The sequence below is a fragment of the Maylandia zebra genome, linkage group LG10 (assembly GCF_041146795.1).
Source record: "Maylandia zebra isolate NMK-2024a linkage group LG10, Mzebra_GT3a, whole genome shotgun sequence".
Taxonomy (NCBI): Eukaryota; Metazoa; Chordata; class Actinopteri; order Cichliformes; family Cichlidae; genus Maylandia; species Maylandia zebra.
The window spans coordinates 23,002,624-23,024,214 of record NC_135176.1 but is presented as its reverse complement, the minus strand read 5'-3'; the positions used below and the strand labels follow the sequence as shown (position 1 = coordinate 23,024,214).

Sequence of the window (21,591 nt, the reverse complement as noted above, 5' to 3'; positions counted from 1 at the left end):
CAGTGCAATAAAATGCAGAACACCTGCAAGATCTTGTTTAATTGTGATTGTAAAGGCTATTACTGCAGTAATTGTTTTGTAAATTTGAGTGGATAGTTGTATATTTGTACCTCAATCCATGTTTTCCTATTTACAACCATATGTGAGAGATCAGATTTGTAAATGTGTAAACAAATATCGAAATTTAAACAGAGATTTGTGAAAGCTTTGTAAATGTGTAAAATGTTCTCAAATATAAACGTAAATGTGTTGACTCTGATGCATGCATAGAAATGAATGATTTACAACTGACATGTGTTCTTCTCAAAGCACTGAAAAGACCGAAAACTCCTGAGTTACAGCTTCTTTTAACAGACTGTCTGTTAATATTAACCCTGGGATGAAGCATTACAGGCTCACCACCAGGTGGCGCCAGTACCAGTGATTTTAGCCACCAGCTGCCTAGTATACTGCAAGTGCTAGTTGCATACATATAAAGCAGACTTACATGGAGAGACTACACATGTATGCTGTAAGTACATGTTTATGTCATTTTTTAGTCTAAGTATAGTGTAGCTTTGTAAAAACTGAAATGTTATTGTTAATACAACAACTATGCTAGCTCGGTTTATGCTTCAGCTATCAAACCCATACACCAAGTGACAGAAATGAGCTAACTGGTGGGTTCAGCACCAGAGTGATGCACCTGAAACTAATAGTAACCTTACAGCAGTGTGTTGGAGATAATTTGAGTTAGTTTTGAGCCAAGCTGGCTTTGGCTTATCATAAAACTACATCACCATCTATCTGTCTGTCTAAGATAGATTAAAAAAAAAAATAGAGTTGGCTTTTTAACTTGATTTATTTTAACTCAGTCTTGGAGAGTGAGATGGCTGAGGAATGGGGAATTGCACTGGTACTAGTTTTTACGAACATGAGTGATTTACAGTGGATGAGCCATACCATGAAGAGAAAGGAAAGTGTTGAAGCTAGGTTAATAAGAGAGAAAGTGACGAGTGAGCAGCAGTATAGCTTAATGCCAAGAAAGAGTGCTACTGATACAGTGTTTGTTTTCAGGGTGTTGATGGACAAGTATAGAGACGATCAGAAGGAGCTTCACTGTGTCTTTGTGAAGTAATGTCTCCAAAGTATAAACCACTCTTAATACACGAACATTATTCTATTACTTTTATACCAGATCATTTAACTAACCTTAATATATTATAATCACATTTCTCTCCCTGCAGTTTATATGATATTGTACCCCTCTCTCTCACACTTTGTGTGGGTGTACTTTCTTTGTATCTTTAAATATAAACTTCAATCAGTCAGTGCATCTGCAACAAATTTAAAATGGAAAGAGCTGTGGTTTTAACCTAACATAGTTTTAGCATCCCACATTAGGGTGTCAACCGATACTTGCTGTAGACCATGTTGATGAGTTCACAGGACGTGAGAATAAAATCCTTTTAAAGGCATATAGTGCTTCATTGGTATGTTTACAGAGATTCAGAGAAGCATGCGGTATCACAGTCAGTCTAGTGAGAGTAGAACATGGGATTATCTGTGTTGGGTGTCTTGATGAATTAACTTATCTAAACTTTTGTGATGCTATAGTAATATAATGGGACATTTCCATGATTTAAAGGAACCCTCAATGCTGTCTTTTTGCATATATTGCAAAACACACCTTAAAAGATTCTCTTCTATTATCAACAGTTTAACCCCGAGATGATTTTCTGGGCTACACTTAGTAACTGTAAGTAAAGATACTCTTTCCATCCACATAGCAGCTCAAACATGACTAGTGATACTCTAATTTGTCTAACTACTGCATTTACATGTTTGTATAAGTAAAGACAAGTATAATGAGACACTTAATTGCTTGAGTAAGACTAACATGACTTTAAATACATGCTTACTCATTTCTGTCCAAACCACAAGACAAACACAGCAGCCCAAAGCCCGTCATAACTGCCGCCACAGAGAAGAACTGCAGTTGCTGGTAAGTAATGCTAAACTTAATTCTAATCGGTGAAATTACTGTACTATAAAAACAATCTAAAAAATGTAAACATTGATTGATTGATTATGATTGTAAAAAATACTAGATAACACAAAAAATGTTATGAAACCCTTTTGATTGGTCACCATAGCTTTGGTGTCCACAGTTCAGACAAATATGTCATAAATAGTGCTGATGTGTTGACGACAACAGTAAAATTTAAGCTTAAAGTAGCAATTTGAAAACTGTTTTCACATGTAATTATTGCTGGAAAATATTCATTGATAGTTATAATTTGTTTGATCAGCCATATAACAATTAATATAACAATTAAAATGAGAGTTACTAGACTTGTTAAAGTAATGGGAAGTCTTATACTGTGAGTGCTTCCAACAAAAAAATGGTATTTTTAGAAAATATCTGACATACAGGTACAACCCACACATATGCACACAGAACTTTAACTAAACGTCGTACATCGTCTTGATGCATGCTCAATCATCCAAGTAAGTAAATCCCCAAAAGTTGATTCTGTTCATCTGGACGTAGTGTTTTCAGTGGGAGAAACGTTTGTCACTCATCCAAGTGACTTCTTTAGTCTCAGCTGACTGTAGGTTGCCCCAATCTTATAAACAGTACATTAGTATAATGACTGAAACCGGCACCACTGAAGGAAATTTCCACTGGGAGGTCATTGCCACTCTCAGCTTCGACCAAGTGTGTTTGCTTTTGGAACTGTATCTTAATTCCACCTATTTCACATACAAGGGTCAGTACTACAGGCAGAAACATGGGTGGGTCATGGGTTCCCCAGTTTCACCCATCGTGGCCAATTTGTACATGGAAGAAGTGGAAAAGAGGGCTTTGGTATCCTACCCTGGAATGTCCCAGGACATACCACAATTCATGGATAACATTAACTCGGTGGACCGACACATCAAATTCACCAGGGAGGATATGAAAATTGGCAGGTTAGCCTTCTTAGACTGTGAGATTTCCATCAGTAATGGGGGACATCTAAAAGCTGATGTGTACCGTAAACCTACACATACGGATCAGTATTTAAGGTTTGACTCTCATCATCCACTGGAGCATAAAGTGGGTGTCATCAGGACGCTACAACATAGAGCCAACACCATCCCCACAGACACAGCGGCCAGGGAGGCAGAAGAACATCACATCAAGAAGGCCCTTAGTAAATGTGGTCATCCCACCTGGACATTTGTCAAAGCTGGTAAGACACCTAAAGAAAGCTCTAGCCAATCCAGGAGAGAAGGACAACTGCTGCCTAAGCAAAAACCCATAGTGATCCCGTATGTGTCAGGAGCATCAGAACAGCTGAGACGCATTTTTTCTAAACACCGTGCCTTGGTGGCTTTTAAACCCCACACACAAAAAATTGGTCCACCCCAAGGATCGGGTCCCCCGACCCAAACAGAGTAATGTAGTGTACCAAATGATTTTATATTTACAGTGAGTCTCGTGCTCTGGTTGTGATGAAGGCAAATAATGTCTTCCTCCATTTTCTTCATGAAAGGGAAAAAAGACCAGAAATATACCATCCAGGTGCCAGTGGTGAATTCACATGCCAGAGAGTAAGAAGACATCTTATTTTAAATATGGTGAGTGACTGTTGTCATGGCGACATTAGTTAAAAAGGAAAAAATGTCTAGTATGTCAGTAGTTGTTGCATTATTTTCCAAAGTAAGAACAGTTTCTATTGATTCATTGTGTAGATAATTCACACATTTGATAGTACACTACACATGCAAAATAATCTGATTCTGTCCAAACAGAAGATGATTTTGATCTACATCATCATCGCAACTCCAGCAATGACCGCTGTGCCACAAGGTACGCTTCAGCCAGTAAACAGTACCTAGAAGAACAAAATGAATCCATATTGTTAATCCACATTAAACATTTTAATGTTTTATCTTATTATTTGTTATTACTTAGATGATTTATTGTTTAGTCTGGTGAGAGAACATTTCTGTTTGATATAGTGCTGTACAACAGATAACGGTGCCATTAATAGTATTACTCAAGTTTCATACACATGAATTTTGTCAGTAACAATTAATTGGTTACATAGATACAAAGTTTATGGATTTCTGTTTAGTACAATTACATGATAGTTATTAATTTCCCTCTTTGTATACATTTGTTTATTCATTTTCTTACCAGGGTCTTCAGAATGCAATCTAACTGAACCTGGACCCCAGACGTGTTTTGGAGTTTTAGGAGAACCACTCGTTTTTTACATACCTACTAAACCACATATGAAGACAAGCTTGAAAAAGAGTACAGAAAAAATTTTAACCTTAATAAATGATACATTAATTAGTCTCAATGAAAAATACAAGAATCGTACTATATTTTTCCCAAATGGAACATTGAAACTCGAAAAAGCAACAAAACATGACTCTGGAGAGTACAGCATGGAAACACACAGTTCTACTGACGGTGTGTTATTGCACACAGTTAACATCCATCTACATATACTTGGTAAGACCAACAACTTATTGACTTATTGAATAACATCTGTGTAATAACAATGTACATGTCAAAATGTGCTAAAAAAAATGCTAAAACTGGAAATTTAAAAAGCAGGTAGTTACATGAACAGTTTGTATTTATCGTTGTTCGTATTGCTGGTTATATATTATAAGAGAGTTATCAAATTATCATTCATTTTGTGCACACATTTCATATAAGTAAGCTATGAGTAAGCACTTACATAAAGCCTGTATTGATATGTATTTACACTCCTTAGAGTAGCAGTGAATGTCTTATTGCAGTTGATACTGTGTCTATATGTGACTATGCGTTTGTTTTTTTCAGCTCCTGTGTCAGAACCAGCTGTTATGCAGATGTGTTTGTCACCAAAACAGATGACAGTCAACTGTTTCTCTGAAGGAGATGAAGTAGAGCTCATTTTGTCTTTGGATGATAAGTTGCTGATACAGCCTACAGCCAACGGTACAGAAAACAACAGCGTTTCAAATGTTACCATCAACTTACCTGGTCAGCTAATGGGAAACCTGACATGTGTTGCTCAAAACAATGCCAGCAGAAAACAAACTATCACCCACCTTACAAGCTGCACAGGTAGTGTGAAATATATGTAACAGAAATGAACATGTTAAATGTGTTGTAAAGCTAAAATATATCTTTGGATAATCAAAAACATTACTAACTTGTAAGTTGTTTTTTTTTTTAAAAGCAGTATAGATCTGTTTTAGGATTTTGTTTTAAAAAAATATCTATGTTGACAAACTCTCCCAAAGATCACAAAAATTGCAAGATGCAGTTTTTTTTAACAATAATAATTTAGCAGGTACAAAGAGAAACAGAGTGTCTGTAGATATCGACCACTGCAGAGCTGACAGTGGATGTTAAATTGCAGTTTGTATTGCATCCATATGTGACTATATGTTGACTATATGTTTGTCTTTCAGCTCCTGTGTCAGAACCAGCTGTTTTGCAGATGTGTTTGTCACCACAACAGATGACAGTCAGCTGCTCCTCTGAAGGAGATGAAGTAGAGTTCACCTTGTTTTTGGATGATAACTTGTTGATAAAAACCCAACCCAGCATTGCAGAAAACCGCAACATTTCAAATGTTTCTATCAGTTTACATGGTCAGCTGCTGGGAAAGCTGATGTGTATCGTCCAAAACAATATAAGCAGAGAACAAACCATCATCCACCTTATAAGCTGCACAGGTAATATAAAAAAAATATTATGTTCTGTTATATTTAAATAGTGATTTATTTTATTATTTTATTTAGTATAGGTATTTATAGGAGTTTTTCTCATTTTAAATGATTTATTTTATTTATTTTAAATGCTGAAGCATAAATTGGAAGTACGTATGACTTGAAGACTCTTGGCTCTTGACGGAGCCGGTCGCACTTTCTCCTTCTCCCTCTCCCTTATCTTTCCTGCTTGGCTTCTCATGTCTGAGGTGTTTTTTCTGTTCTCAATCTGATCTCCCTGTTGGAGCGCAGTCTGGGGTTCTTTTTTCTCCTTGTCTTTCTCATGTTGTGCATTTTGCATTGTTATACCCCTCTGACCTGTCTTCCCCATGTGATGTAGTGTAATGTATGTATGGTCGGAAGGGTAAGATGGCCCTGGCAAAGGTCGGCAGCCTTAACCCAATTTCCTTTGGGGTCAACCTTCGGGATCAATAAAGTTTTATTGAATTGAATTGAACATTGTAGCCCAGTAAACTATATTTACATTATTTCAGTAATTTCTTCTTAATGGTTTTAATTTCTAGGTAATATTTCTGACCACTGCATTGTGACTGTGGCTGTGGTAGTAAGCGCTGTTGCCATTCTACTCATTCTGGCTGTGTTTCTTGGTATCCGGAAATTCAAAAACACAACTGGCATTATGACTGTTAATGAAGGTATGATTTTTATATTAAATGTGTTGTCTTTATCAATTTTGTCTCAATGATCACCACACAGAAGTATATGCTAAATTGTTATAAAACAGTTAGTGGCAATAATTTGTTGGACAAAAGGATATTTTTGTAGCGTTGTAGCAACTTCTGTACAGGACCACAATTGATTTCAACACAAACAGTCAATATGTGATTGAAATGCTGACTTTCACCTTTAATTCAAAGAATTTTATAAAAGTTTTTCATTAAATATTTAGTAATATTTACCCCTCATTTGTAAAAGGCTGATGGGTTATTGTCTTCACCCTGTTAAGCAGATGGGCAGGCGGGACACCCAAGTTTGTGAATGTGATAATTTGAGAATAAAGAAACGTAGCAAATGTATCAAAAGTTAATTAAAGTCATATCTACAAAAAATCTTGGGTGAGTTCGAATCTCAGTGAAATAGACCTCAAAATCAGAGATCAAGTTTTCTGAAAATCTTGTGAATGTGCTTGTGAGAACAAAGCGACGTGGGATTTTGAAAGTGATATGATAGGCTTTTTTCTACGTGGACACTGAGGGTAACACTGGCCACCACCAGTATTTTTTTTATTTCAGTCTCCAGTTTTCAAAGGAATAAAATTTTACTGGAGAAACTAACATGATCTAATTCAATCTTGCAGTATGACTGCCTACAACCCATAGAGCTTACAATGCTACTTTTTCTTTCCTTGTGTTGCCACAAGCCACGTGTTGCTAGTTTGCAGCTTATCAATTTAATTATGTATTTAATAGTTGAATCCCGGCAGAGATGGGGTTGCTTCATGATCATTCTACTTCTATCAGCAGTCACATCATCAGCAAGCATGATTGACCCATTTGCCCATAACATTACTTTCTTTTCTTTTTTTTCTTTTTCTTTTTTTTCTTTTTTTTGCCTGTCCCGTTTGGCTCTTTTGCCATCAGAATTATTGTCTAAAGGCAAAGAAAGATGCCCAACGGATTTACTTTACCAAATTGACCATCCCAGCCTTGCTGTAATGGTCCATTTGATTCACCTTTTATTGTTTATTTTATTTTCACTTGCTGAATACGGGACAGACTTGGCTGGGGGAAAGAAAGAGGGAAAGAGAAACAGCTGAGAAGAGGGACGGGGGAGAAGGGCAAAAAACAAAAACCAACAGAATGGGCAGAAAAAGAAAATGCATATATCGATCACCTGGATCACCTGTTGAGAAAGAAAAAAGAAAACAAGCAGAAGTAAACAAGAGTAATAGAATAAATAACATCACAATGATATATGGGAATATGACAGTAAATACTAAATATTAAACATTATTGTGCAGCACGTAAGATCAACAGCACACAGTGTGCTTTGGGGTAGGAGCCAAAAAGGGTGTAGTTTGTGCACATAACATTACTTTCACCTAGTAATACAGTCTGGTATCCTTGGGCTCATGAGCGATTTCACTCCTTTTCCATACTTTTCTCCTCCCTTCTGATACAAGTTAATATTGGTTTCATCTGTCCAGAAAATTTATTTCAGAAATGTGCAGGCTCTTTTTAGATCAAGCCTCACCTTACTCTGCTGGAGTGTAACTATTGGTTTGCAGCTTGTAATGAACTTGTTATGTTGTCCATTTCCACCCCGAAAGGTACTTTACTTTTTGGGCACTCTTCCTTATACTCACATTTAAAATGTACAGCAAAAAGCTTCAATTACAAATTTAGAGCTTTTGTATGATTTTAGATATGATGTCGGCTTCATTTTTCAGGAAATAAAAAGGAAACAGAACTTGGCCTTAATGCAGCTTGTTAATCAATTGTCTAAATATCCAGTTTTGAGCCTCTGAAATTGAGGGTCTATTTTTTTAAGCCTTGAATTAAAGCCAATTAAAACTGAAGTCTTTCCTTCAATCACACGTATTTGTTTTATTTGAAATCCACTGTGGTGATGTACAGAGCAAAAAATACAAATATTGTGTCATTGTGAATCTTTGTGAAAACTTTCTTGTTTTCAATGTACAACATCAGCGTCTTTTGATTACACAAGACACAGTTTTCTGTTTCTACTTCTTTCAGATGAAGCTGAAGAGGACGTTGTCTACTCAGATATTAGACTGAAGCAGCTTGCAAGAGAATCAAGAGAAACACCGCCTATTTCAAATCAAGATGAAAGTTAACGTTCTCCTAAACAGTCTGACATTCTGAAACCTAAACCCTAACATGTTGACTTTCAGTCAACTGTCTAATAAAACTATGGCACTTTAGCAATTCCATCTTTGCAGTGAACGTGAAGGTAAACATATTTAACAAGTACTCACTGGATTATTAATTTTGAAGGAAACATAAAGGGGGGGAAAGTTATTTAGAAGGCATTTGATATACATGAAATACTTATTTATACTTATTTATAAATGCTTTATATTTGAACTACATTTTATTTGACATAATTTAAATAAACTACATCAACCTTGTAAAGGTTCTAACCAACATTTAACCTTGGAGATTAAATAAAAGGCTTTGATCAGTGATGGTGCTTTCCTTGTGTTGTGTTAAGCAGACGTGGGCTGTTCATTTTGTTTGAGATAAAAACATCAGGGCTACTTTTTCCTGTGTTGTCATGACATTAAAACCACAAACTATATCCTGTTTTCACTGAGCTGCTAAACCTCTAAACCATGTGACATTACCTAAGCTTCACAGTTGTCAGTGAGAAAGGGGAAAAAACTGTATAATGCATAAAACACTGGCTTGTTTGTTCACAGCTGTTGATCATAGTAGAGAATTAAGAGATCAATTTTTTTGAAGACGTTTTACCTCTCATCAGGTGGAAAGTCCCAGTCCCTAGTAGGGGCTATCCCTTAGGAGGTGATCATTGACCCACTATTAATCATCTGCGACATGACATTAGCCATAGTGTGTAAAAAGGCGTGGGCCATTACCATCAGAGGTTTTGGATGAAACCACTGTAAGACCTTTACCCTATCATGTGACCTATTGAGGGATCTCAGGACTGCATTGTGGGTAGCTGACAGTTGGTGTCATAAGCTGCTCACTCTGTTCAAAGGTGGCCGTTCACAGTGGACATAGATGGTCTATTTAGCTCCTCTTTCAAACCAACCATCTGTCTTTTCAGTCCAAAATATGAACATTGGTATCCCTGAAAGAGTGACTTTGTCCTTTAGGTGCAGAGGTACAGCTGAGTCTTGACCTGTCGTGGTGGCTCTTCTATGTTGTGTCACGTATTTGTCGAGTGGCTATGCGGCTTCTCCAATGTAGAGCTCTCTGTACTGCACAGCATATGCTTTGTTGCTCGGCTTGTGTTTTGGATGACTGAGAACCAACAGAGACATCAAGCAATACAAAAACATGAAGGGCACAAACTCCCCTGCAGGCAGTTCTTCTAAGCAGTATTTTAATATAGTTTCAGTATATTGTGTAAGGTGACATAAATCCATCAATAATTTATGTTATATGCTTGACATGTATGAAAAAGTCAGTAAGTGGACTTTGTGAGACACGTATAACTGTGTGCGTTTGGTCGGCAACCTGGTGATGCAATTAAAATTTTGTTGTATTTTCAAATGCAATGATAATAAATGCTTTGAAGCTTGTTGACCAACATTTAGATTTCCAGTAATATTTGTACAATAGTACAATAAAATCTGTGCTCTCCTCATGTTTTACATAAATCTGTCTCAAAGTGTTACATTTATTCTCTGTATGTATCTCAATCATACAAACCATTACGTTTAAGCCAAGCATAATGTAGAAAGGGACAACGCTGTAATAACCTTGCATTCCTTTACGTGTATTAGTTGGTGATTAGTGATAATTCTTGTGATGATCTAGTAAAAGCTGTAGCCTTTAGTAGTAAATGTAAAAACGCATAGTATCAGCACTCATCACATGGTGGAGCCAAAGTTTTTACAGTTAACTAAAAGCAATAAAATGCAGAGCACGTGATCTGCAAGATCTTGTGAAATTCACTAAGATTTAAAAGTTTGATTTGTAAACGTGGAGACAAATCTGTAACTATGTGCACAGAAAGGTGTTATTTATAAGACAATGAATGTTTTTCTGAAGCTGCTGAGAATAAAGACAAGCCATCAGTTGCAACTTGCCCATTCATTATACTGGCTCTCAGTTTTACATATGAGTTTTGCTTCACTCAAATGTTTATACATAAATGTGTGTGAACAGACTTTTCTTAATCTCTTGACATAAATCCGGTTCGTGCTGTCTGCCACGCAGTACTTCAGAACATTCAGACATTAGTGTGTCTGTAGCAGAGTCACTGAAAAAGGAAAGAGTTGTGGCTTTAATGTAATGTGGTTTTCACACCAGGATGTTAACTGATACTTCCTTTTGCTTCTTTTCCACAAACTTTTGTGATGCAGACTATAGTGATAAATGTACATTGCAGGACATAAAAAAACAAAGTAAACAGTTGACATTAATCTTGTGAGTGATGAAGAGCACAGGTTCAGGCTGTCTGCCACGCTGTGGCAGTGACTTAAGCCTATTTTAAAACATCAGCTACCTTGTGCAGTTGGTGTCAGGCAGTCACAGGCACACATACTACATGGGATAAATGATATGATATGCAATTTTTGTGTTTTCATAAGTATCTATTACAGTATCTTTGTTTAAAAACAATAAACAAAATTCTCCATCATCATATTCTTAACAGAACTGAAGCAGGAGTATCTAGAGGGTTCAGTATCTAACAGGCAGCCATAGTGATTACCTGACAGCTGCTTACTGGGTGAACAGGTCTGCTGGTAATGCAGTTAATATGAGACTTGGCCTGCATCATTTTGACCAACCGTCGATGGACCAACTGTTCGTGGACTTTAGCTCAACTTTCAACACTGTCATGCCAGACACCCTTTACTAGAAGTTCACCCAAGTTAGTGTGTCCACCTCCACACATCATCATTACTTGCCGCCAGGGGTTTTTTTTTCCCCCGCTGCTCCTCTTCCTCTACACTAATGACTGCACCTCAGGACAACCATCTGTGAAACTCCTGTAGTTGACGGATGATACCACCATCATCGATCTGATCCAGAACAGCAACGAGTCTGCATACAGGCAGGAGGTGCAGTCAGAACCACCGGAAGCTTAACCTGTACAAGACTGTGGAGATAATATTATATTATTATTATTATTATCCTAGGTTGCAGTTATGGCTGTTAAGGTCTTAGTTCTTAGGTTTTGTCAAAAGGTGTTCCATGTTGTGTCCACTCTGTGCCTTTCTGTCCCACGTTTCAGGTCTCTGTGTTCTGTCTCCCTGGTCTCTATCAAGTTTACATGTCTAGAGTTCAATCAGTGTGTTTCCTGTTTTACTTTGAAGGTCCATGTCTCATGTCAGTGTTTCTAGTTTTGCTTCCCTTGTCTCGTCCAGTCTAATTACTCCCAGCTGTGCTTTCCTTCTGTGTCTCATTTTCCTCGTTATACCTCGGTGTATTTAAGCCCCATGTTTCTGTTTGTCAGTGCCTGCCAAGTTTGTTTTGTATATTCAAGTTTAGTTTTTCTTGTGTCCAGCATTAAAGCTGCCATTTTGAGTTTAAGTTTTGCCTCTGTGTTGAGTCTGTATTTTGGGTCCTTTTCTGCCTCCCTGCACACAGACCTTGACAGATCCACCTTTTCACTGAGTTTCAAGTGGTCTTCATATACTGTATACCCTAGGCCCAGCAGAGTTTGTACTTCTAGCAAGTTCAACCTGCCACAAGAGCTGTTGGCCATCTTGTACACTGCCATCATCCAGTCTGTCCTGTGCACATTAATCATTGTCTGGTTCAGTTAAGTCCTGACACAGGACAGGGCCAGACTGCAACAGACAACCAGGTCTGCAGAGAGATCACCAGTCCTGATCTGTACACGTCCAGGGTTAGGAAACAGGAAGAAAACATCTGCAGACCTCTCACATCCTGGACATAAACTGTTCAAATTCTTCAAGCTGCCACTCTGTGAAATAACCCACTGTTATCATTCACGTCCTACTCACATACAAGTTGCACTACTCAATTTGTACTATTAAGATGAATATCTAAGGTTCATCCAAAGTTGCACTATTTGTCATTTATGCCCAATTTATAGTTTGTTATAGTTTGTCAATATCCTGGCATCTGGTAGGAGATATTAGTTCATGAAATCAATAATAGTGTGAAACAGCTTTGTTCCAGAGGCAATAAGGCTGCTAAACTCACTGTAACATTCACAAAATAAGCCATCTTTTATACATATTTATTTTTAATCTTTCCTTGTGTTTATTTCTTTGTGTTGTGTGGTCTCCATGTTGCTCAGATCCTGGCCCTGAGAAACACAATTTTGTCCCAGTGTATTTGAAATATGATTGGAATTGGAAAGGCAACATGCAACTCCAACAATCTCCATGAGTGTACGTGAAAATCTTCAGCAAAGTATTGATTAGTAGCTTTAACACTCAAAAGTGCAACAGAAATGCTCCTTGGAATGTTAGCCTTTTGAAGTGACATGGTTTTTTTTCTTTTTAGATAGAATTGTATTAATCCCTTGGGTCAGTTCCTCTGGGAAATTTAGTAATTTTGTACCAGATCATTTAGCTAGTTTTAAGGTGCTGTAATCACATTGCTTTTGAATTTATTTCATCTAATATATCTGTGTGTGTGTTCTTTCTTTGTGTCTTAAAATAAACATGTTAGTCCCTCAAATGTTTATACATAAATGTGTTTGAACAGACTTTTCTCTATCTCTTGACATAAATCCTGAGATGAAGATCACAGATTTGTGCTGTCTGCCTTGGAACATACATGTTTGTGTGTCTGTAGCAGAGAAACTGAAAAAGGAAAGAGTTGTGACTTTAAACTAATGTGGTTTTTACACCAGGGTGTTAACTGATTTAACTGATACTTCCTTTTGCTTCTTTTCATAAATGTTTGTAATGCAGACTATAGTGATAAATGTACATTGCACGATATAGAAAAACTAAAAACATAAAATAAACAGTTGACATTAATCCTGAGATAAAGAGCACAGGTTCAGGCTGTCTGCCACGCTGTTCTTTAGTATATAGCACCAGGTCGTGGCATCAACAGTAAGTTAAGCCTATTTTAAGACATCTGCTACTCAGTGCAGTTTGTGTCAGGCAGGCACAGACAGACATACTTGATGAGATAAATGATATGATATTCAACTTTTAGGGGTTTACATAAGTATCTAGTGCTATATCTTTGTTTTAAAAGAACAAACAAACAAATAAAAAATCCTCAAAATAATATTCTTAACACAACTTGGAAAAGGAGTATCTGGACAGTTCAGAATATAACAGGGAGCTATAGTGATAGATAGTTACACATTTCCATGATAAATAAGAAAGTGCACATAGTATGTTCATAGTGTCAATGCAGAGCTACACACCAGGGCCACTGCTTCATCCACGAATCTGTTTTGGTGTTTGGTTCAAACTGTATAAGGTCAGAGCAGCCTTTATGGACCTGAGAATCACCAAACGCTGCAACTCTGAAGTAATTTGTTGTGATTGTGTTTCTTTTTTGAGGAACTGATATAACAAGGGATGATTTAGTTGTACTTGCTGTTGAAGAGTTGAAAAACTCTGGAGGCTTTCAGGACTCTTAGTGTCAATTTGTCTGGTCCAGCCGCACGTGACACACACACACAAATGTTGGCATGCACCACCAGCTGTTCATAGCGAGCACTACAGGCTAATCGGATATTAAGTGGTTTATCTGCATTTTTTACATCCAGTTCTCATCTATTGCTCAGGTTATTGTGGCTCCTTGTCCTGGTACATGTAAATGAAAAGTACACAAAAAATAAGAATGAACATTTTTTAATAATATGAGAGAAAGGGTATAGCAAAGCATATTGTTAAATCAACATAAATATCAATTGAAATCAATGTAATGCTCAGTAACTGCATTCACAATAAGTCTAGTACTTCTAGTACTTTAGTTAAGTAAAGAGAGATTCTAACAATGAATTCAACATGATTCTTTTGATCAACATAGTTCAATTGGCAATTTGACTCTGATTGCCAATTATAAATGAATTCCCAGTGTCATAGGAATTACGCACGACTCCTCTGAGCTTGGATAGAGCTCTGAGTAACGTGAAAGAGGCGAAGATTGGGAGGAAGTGTTTTGAGTAAAGGAGTCTGGAAGGGAGTATGACAAATATGGAGTGAGATTTAAAACACGTAGACTGGAGGCTGATTGGCTTAAAGATGGAGGGCAGAGAGATTATTGGTACAGACCAGTGATGTCAGCAATGAGCTTGATAGTGTGACAAAGTGGAAGTGGTGAAAAGCAAATACTAGCCAGTGAACACTCAGGTAGTAGACAGATGTATAGTTACAGATCTTCCTTATTACGCATAAGCTTCATTAATACTCAATGCAAATAACTTCTTCCATCATTCTCGCCGCACAACTGAAAAACACAAGAGCGTATCACCCAGGTGCCAGTGAGGAATTCACAGGCAATAAACTGCAAAAGAGACATATTTTAAATGTGGTGAGTGACTTCTTTGACTGTTGTCATGGCATGTAAACAGTTGGCCTATATGCATGTATAAACTCCTGTTGATCTACTATGTAGATAATCCATACACACATAATCTATATTATCCAAGTGAAGTGTTTATTAAAGTGTCTATTTCTAGATACAACTGAATTTGGCTGTACACTACACATGCACAACACGAAATAATAAATGTCTTTGTTGTTTCTGATATTCTGATTCTGTCTCAACAGAAAATGATTTCGATCTACGTGATCACAGTAGCTTTGGCAGTGACTGCTGTGGGACAAAGTACGCATCAACCTTTTAATAAACTAAGCGCATATTTTGAAGTCATTCATAAAACAATTTTATTAAACAATGGAACAATGGAATTTTTGTCATTTTAGCTTATTATTTAATATGTGGTCTGGTGTTTTTAGGGATATAAGTTTTGTCAATAATGAGAAACACAAATGTTTTATATACAGCAATTTCTATTTATTAAACAAATGACATTATTAATTTCTATTTTTGCATGTCTTTATTTATTCATTTTCTTACCAGGGTCTTCAGAATGCAATCTAACTGAACCTGGACCCCAGACGTGTTTTGGAGTTTTAGGAGAACCACTCGTTTTTTACATACCTACTAAACCACATATGAAGACAAGCTTGAAAAAGAGTACAGAAAAAATTTTAACCTTAATAAGTGATACATTAATTAGTCTCAATGAAAAATACAAGAATCGTACTATAGTTTTCCCAAATGGTACATTGAAGCTCGAAAAAGCAACAAAACATGACTCTGGAGAGTACAGCATGGAAACACACAGTTCTACTGACGGTGTGTTATTTCACACAGTTAACATCCATCTACATATACTCGGTAAGACTAAAAACATATTCTCTTCAAATTTATGTGCAGTAACATAAAAACAAAATGTGTTACAGATCTAAAACCAGAAATTAAAAAAAAGAAAAATACATTTTATTCATCTTGAAAAAGGATGAAGGTGTTAAGCAGTGTGTGTCAGGTCCAAAATTCAAAACCTGTAGTTTGTTAGACAGTTTTTGCAAATACGTACATGAACAGAGTTTTCAGATTATGCTGATCATTGTTATTGCTGGTGGCTGTACATTATATGAGTTGTCAAATATTGATTTTTGTGCACACATTTCAAACACATGTGTACGCACTTATAAAGATTATATAGCAAGAGATGATCTGGCAGTTGATCTTGTGTTGCAACTGGTACTGCCTCTGTAAGTGACTATATGTTTGTCTTTCAGCTCCTGTGTCAGAACCAGCTGTATCTCAGGTGTGTTTGTCACGCAAACAGATGACAGTCAGCTGCTCCTCTGAAGGAGATGAAGCAGAATTAATTTTGTCTGTGGACAATAAGACAAAATTACAGCCTACAGCCAACGGTAAAGAAAACAACAACATTTCAAATGTCACCATCAACTTACCTGGTCAGCTGATGGGAAACCTGACATGTGTTGCTCAAAACATTGTCAGCAGAGAACAAACAATCATCCACCTTACAAGCTGTGCAGGTAGTGTTCTTTAATGTATTTTATCAAATTAAAAGTTAAGAAAGAAAATATCTTCAAAATTGAAAAACACGCTATATTTATTTTGTCATTTTGTTGAGCAAAATGTCTGAAGATTTTGCAAAATTTGCAATCTGCATTTTTTAAATACATTTTGTGGAGACCTATATGAACAAACTTCCTGGATTATATTCATAATGGATCTTGATATATATTCTTTCATGCAGTATTGCTGGTTATTTATTGTATTTTTTCAGACACATACATAATACCTAGTATCTACATGTATCTCTCATTTAGGTGTACATAGGCCTTACAGTTTGCAGTGCTGTCAGTGAATGTTATATTGCAACTGACACTGCTGACTATATTTGTCTTTCAGCTCTTGTGTCAAAACCTGCTGTATCTCAGGTCTGTTTGTCACCAGAACAAAAGACAGTCAGTTTTTCCTCTGAAGGAGATGAAGTAGAGTTCATCTTGCTTTTAGATGATAACCTGTTGATAAAAACCCAACCCAAGATTGCAGAAAACCACAGCATTTCAAATGTTACCATCAGCTTACATGGTGAACTGATGGGAAAGCTGATGTGTATCGTTCAAAACAATATAAGCAGAGAACAAACCATCATCCACCTTATAAGATGTGCAGGTAATATAAAAAATGTTATACTTAAATATTCATTTATTTTATATTTTTAAATTTTTTTTGTTTAGTTTATGTATTTATAGGCATTGTTCTAAATTAAGTTATTTATGTAATTAGAACAATGTTCTATAGACCAGTTACTTTACAGATACTGAAACATAAATTGCAAGTGGCTTGAGGCCTTGAGGCATTGAACAAACCGTCATCCACCTTATAAGCTGTACAGGTTTGTATTTCATGGAAATATAAAAAGTTTTTATCTATAGCTTCCACCTGTATGGATAGGTTGGCTTTCAGAAATTTAACAGTCTGCTGTATTAAAAGCAAGGACAAATCTAGTACAGCGAATTGTTGTAACTCTTTATGTACCATCCAGCATTTACATGATCTCAACTCTTAAAGCATTCATATTTGATTTTTCTAGGTACAAATTCTCCAGTTTCTGTGGTGATTGTGGTTGTACTAACAAGTGTTGCCGCTCTACTTCTCACTTTACTTTTTACTGTTAATAAAGGTAAGAGATGTTATCTCATGTCTTTATTTGTCTCTCTGAATTCTGAAAATTAACAAAAACTTTGTCAAATCAGTATGTATGCACATATACAGTATATTAAACATTAAAGAAAGTAATATAGTAAAGCAGGAAAATTATGTTTGATGAATTATTTCTGTTACATCACTACTGTGCGGTATGATACTTTAACACTTGGACTGTTTTTACAAGCTTTTAATGCATCATTAACACGATGTGACGAAACCACATTTACATTTCTGTTGTTACTTCTTTCAGATGTTGCTGTAAATAACATTTTTTACTCCAAAATTGTATATGAAGAAAACATCACTCACACAAAGGCCACAGCCAGATGAGGGAGTCAGTCTGAGGGCTTTCTTATTTGGAGGAAACAGTGCGAACCACCACGCCACCATGCTGCGTCCCCATATGGAAAAGAAATAGTAAAAATTAAATGTGATTACTCATGAAAGTGGCCACTTTCATGAGTAAATCATATAAGGCTTACATGATTTACTCATGAAAGTGGCCACTTTCTCATTACTTTCATACATTGTTTTAGTAAGTATCCAAAACATACAAGTTTCATTATATAAATTTTCAAGGGATCTTATATCTGTTTTCTCTCTTATATGCTTTTCATACAAGTTTCACACAAGACAGATACAAACTTTATAAGATTTATATATATCTTTTCCATATGGGTCTGCCCATACATTATTACTTATTTACAAGTCTGCACATTTATAATTTTTATTCTTTTAATAATGTTTTACAATTTTGCTTGGTAGTGTATGTTTTGATGTGTATGATAAAATATAGTTCATATGAGATATCCTTGGATATTAAAACAAGGCTCTGGTCAGCAGTGTTGGTGCTTTGCTTACATTGTGTTTTGTTTAGGAAATGTGAGCCGTGCCTCAAGCATCACAGCTACTCTTCACAATGTGACCTTAGAAACCACAAACTATATCCTGTTTTCACTGAGCTGCTAAACCACCACTGCTGTAGCTGCACAGAGGTCAGTGTGCAACTACAGAATCGGTATCATGCATAACAATGGCTTGTTTGTTCATTATTACAAATCATAGTAGATGATCCATAATAATAAATGCTCACTCATTCTTATGAAGCAACAATAAGAAAAACATGAAGGGCACACGAGGCAGCTGGCAATGAATTTACATATTATCCTGTTTCATTGTAGAAAGAACTCTAATTGACTAAGTAACATTTTAATTAAAATATTTTATGTGACACAAATGCAGCACTGATAGGAATGTTTGTTGGTTGTTTTATCCATAAACGTTATTACAACAAAAGCAAGCATAACAGATAAGAGAAATAATGCTGCATTTTACTTAATGCACAAGTTGATTTTTCTTTCTTTTTTACATTTTCTTTATTTGTATTACTTTATCATTATCAATTGGTCTGTGACAATCTGTAATGTTGGCTAGTACAGGGAAAGAACAGAAATCGAAAAGCTCCCGGCCCAGACGGTGTGTCTCCTGCCACCCTCAGACACTGTGCAAACGAGCTGGCCCCAGTGTTTTCTGGCATTTTCAACTCCTCACTGCAGGCACGTCATGTGCCTGCCTGCTTCAAGTCCTCTACCATAATCCCTGTCCCCAAGAAACCTAGGATCACTGGACTAAATGACTACAGACCCGTGGCTCTGACATCTGTGGTCATGAAGTCTTTTGAGCGCCTGGTTCTCTCCTATCTCAAGACCCTCACGGCCCCCCTCCTGGACCCCCTGCAGTTTGCATACAGAGCCAACAGGTCTGTAGATGACGCCATCAACATGGCCCTACACTTCATCCTGCAGCATCTGGACCCTTCTCACCCTGGACACAGTCTGTTTGACCTGCTCCCCTCAGGCAGGAGGCTCCGGTCCATTCGCACCAGAACCGCTCGCCATAAGAACAGTTTCTTCCCCTCTGCTGTTGGACACACGAACAATAACCGTATGACTGTTCCCACCACTAACACATGACCCTACGCTGTGTTCACTGCATCATTCCATGTTTGGCACTGATCACCACCTGCACTCATGTATATATCATGTATATATCTATCTATCTACTTAGCACTTTTAATTCTTATTCTCATTTTTATTTTCATGTCTATTTAAGCTTAATTTATAACAGCATGTTTGCACTGAAGCACCGCAGCAATTTCCTAATGTTGTAAACCCGCTCAACATTTGGCAATAAAACCCTTTCTGATTCTGATTCTGAGACAAGACGAAGCTTGATTTGCATTTAATGCAGTGATCAGCACTGACCACATGATGGGGCCAAAAGCATTTCTATTAACTAACAGTGTGAAAGTTTCATATTAGATACAAACAGTAATGATAAACTGACAGTGTGATTTACATTTGCCTGTTTTTTCCATCTTTAGTGCAACATGGCCTTAAATACATTTGGGTAAAGTGTGCTGTTCCTGTAAAAAATAGATATTCTAGTTGATAACTATTTTTTTAAAGGCTTAAATGGCATCAACCATCAGTGACAGCTCTTCATGTCAGTTTTTTTTTTCCAGTGGAGTAAAATATTTACCACATTTTTTTTTTCTTTCAAGTTCATGAAGGAAAACTGTCATCTGTCACTTGTCGGGTTGAAGGAAGTAACTGAGAAAGAAAATGGACAGGACGGCAGAGTTTAATGGGTGAAAATTTAGCGTACATAATTTCTTCAAACTCACTCTCACATCATTATTTACACCACAGAACACTACAGTTGAAACCACATCCTTTTATTCCCCAGATGTTAAGTCATCTTGTCTATATTGAGCCAGCACTCTCTTTTTTTTTGGTTGTTCATTTCTTTGTTTTGTCCAGGTTTTCTTAATATAGTTTTTCATTTTCTTCAATACATGTACATTTTCTCACTTCTCATGTATATCAGAGTATCCCTCAGTACTTTTCTGTTTTTTCATGTGTTTAAATGTAAAATACAATTTACAAAACTATTATATTTCATTCACACTCATCTGTACATTCCATGAAGTGACCTAGTCTGCAAAAAATCAGCATCTCCCTTAAATTCTTTGTACCTGTTGACTGAGAATTCAACATATCTGCCATGGAAAAGGATTAGAAGATTGAATTAGAAGATTTTTTATTTACTTTTTACAAAGACATTTTCTGAGGATAAGCAAAACATTGCAATGCATTGGGGGGTTCTCGTTCTCGCTAACGTCCAGCATGATTTCTACCAGCTTCCACTGGCTGAGACAGAGGTGAAGGATGGGGTTTTGTCACTTCTCAAGCTTCCACTGATTCAAGACCGGCTAATTGGACTGTAGCTTATAGAAAAAAACAAAACAAGCCAACAAATAAGCAAAAAAACAGGAGAAGACAAGCCCCCAGAAAAGCTCCTGCTCTGTAGGACGTAACAAAGCACTTTACCATATACAGATGACATGCACATTAATATAACCAAGCATGAGTGAGAGCAAAGTGAAATATGAAAACAGTACTGAAGGAGAAAAAATAATCAAAAATGCAAAAATTAAATAATAATGTAATTTTTTGAAATTACATTATTATTAGAAATTTAAATACACTGCTCAAAAATTATTATGTTTTTAAATGAAAGATTATTTAATTTAAAAAAGAAAAAAAATCACTTCCTGATCAGAGTATAGCATCAAGTCAGTTAAATTGCTGGGATATTGCTCTGGACAGATCTGCCCATCTAATTAAAATTAAATTGAAGTGAATATCATGTTTATGAGACACTGTCAGTGTGCTGTTATATAACTCAGGTATTTTTTAAGGCCTGACTTGTTGCATTGATGCCCATTGCTTTACTGTCCTGTTGGATGTGTAATGTCAGATCCCTTGTATCTGACATTTGATTGGGCATCACTGTGTTGCTATGGCATGATCCTGGTAGTTATTGTTGTTAAAACAATAAGAATAACAAATTCAAATTCAAACATTGCTGCATTCTTCTGTAACTGACAATTCCAAACCTG

At 36.5% G+C, this 21,591-nt stretch overlaps 1 protein-coding gene across 1 annotated transcript; it reads left to right on the top strand.

Moving 5' to 3' along the window:
• Window positions 1-436: 436 nt before the first annotated feature.
• On the top strand, window positions 437-8,914 carry LOC101487966 (uncharacterized). The gene is made up of 10 exons (XM_004561736.5): window positions 437-511; window positions 1,699-1,738; window positions 1,924-1,984; window positions 3,522-3,606; window positions 3,781-3,838; window positions 4,172-4,492; window positions 4,829-5,095; window positions 5,446-5,712; window positions 6,270-6,401; window positions 8,463-8,914. Exons 1-10 carry the CDS (start codon window positions 488-490, stop codon window positions 8,561-8,563), a joined length of 1,356 nt encoding a protein of 451 aa, XP_004561793.4. The 5' UTR covers window positions 437-487; the 3' UTR covers window positions 8,564-8,914.
• The last annotated feature ends 12,677 nt before the right edge of the window (window positions 8,915-21,591 follow it).

Bases quoted from the DNA above. Each gene is read 5' to 3' on its own strand.
- LOC101487966 (XM_004561736.5), top strand. From the start codon at position 488: ATGGAGAGACTACACATGTATGCT. The intron at 512-1,698 runs GTAAGTACATGT...TATTATCAACAG, and splicing joins AGAGACTACACATGTATGCT to TTTAACCCCGAGATGATTTT. The intron at 3,607-3,780 runs GTGAGTGACTGT...CTGTCCAAACAG, and splicing joins GACATCTTATTTTAAATATG to AAGATGATTTTGATCTACAT.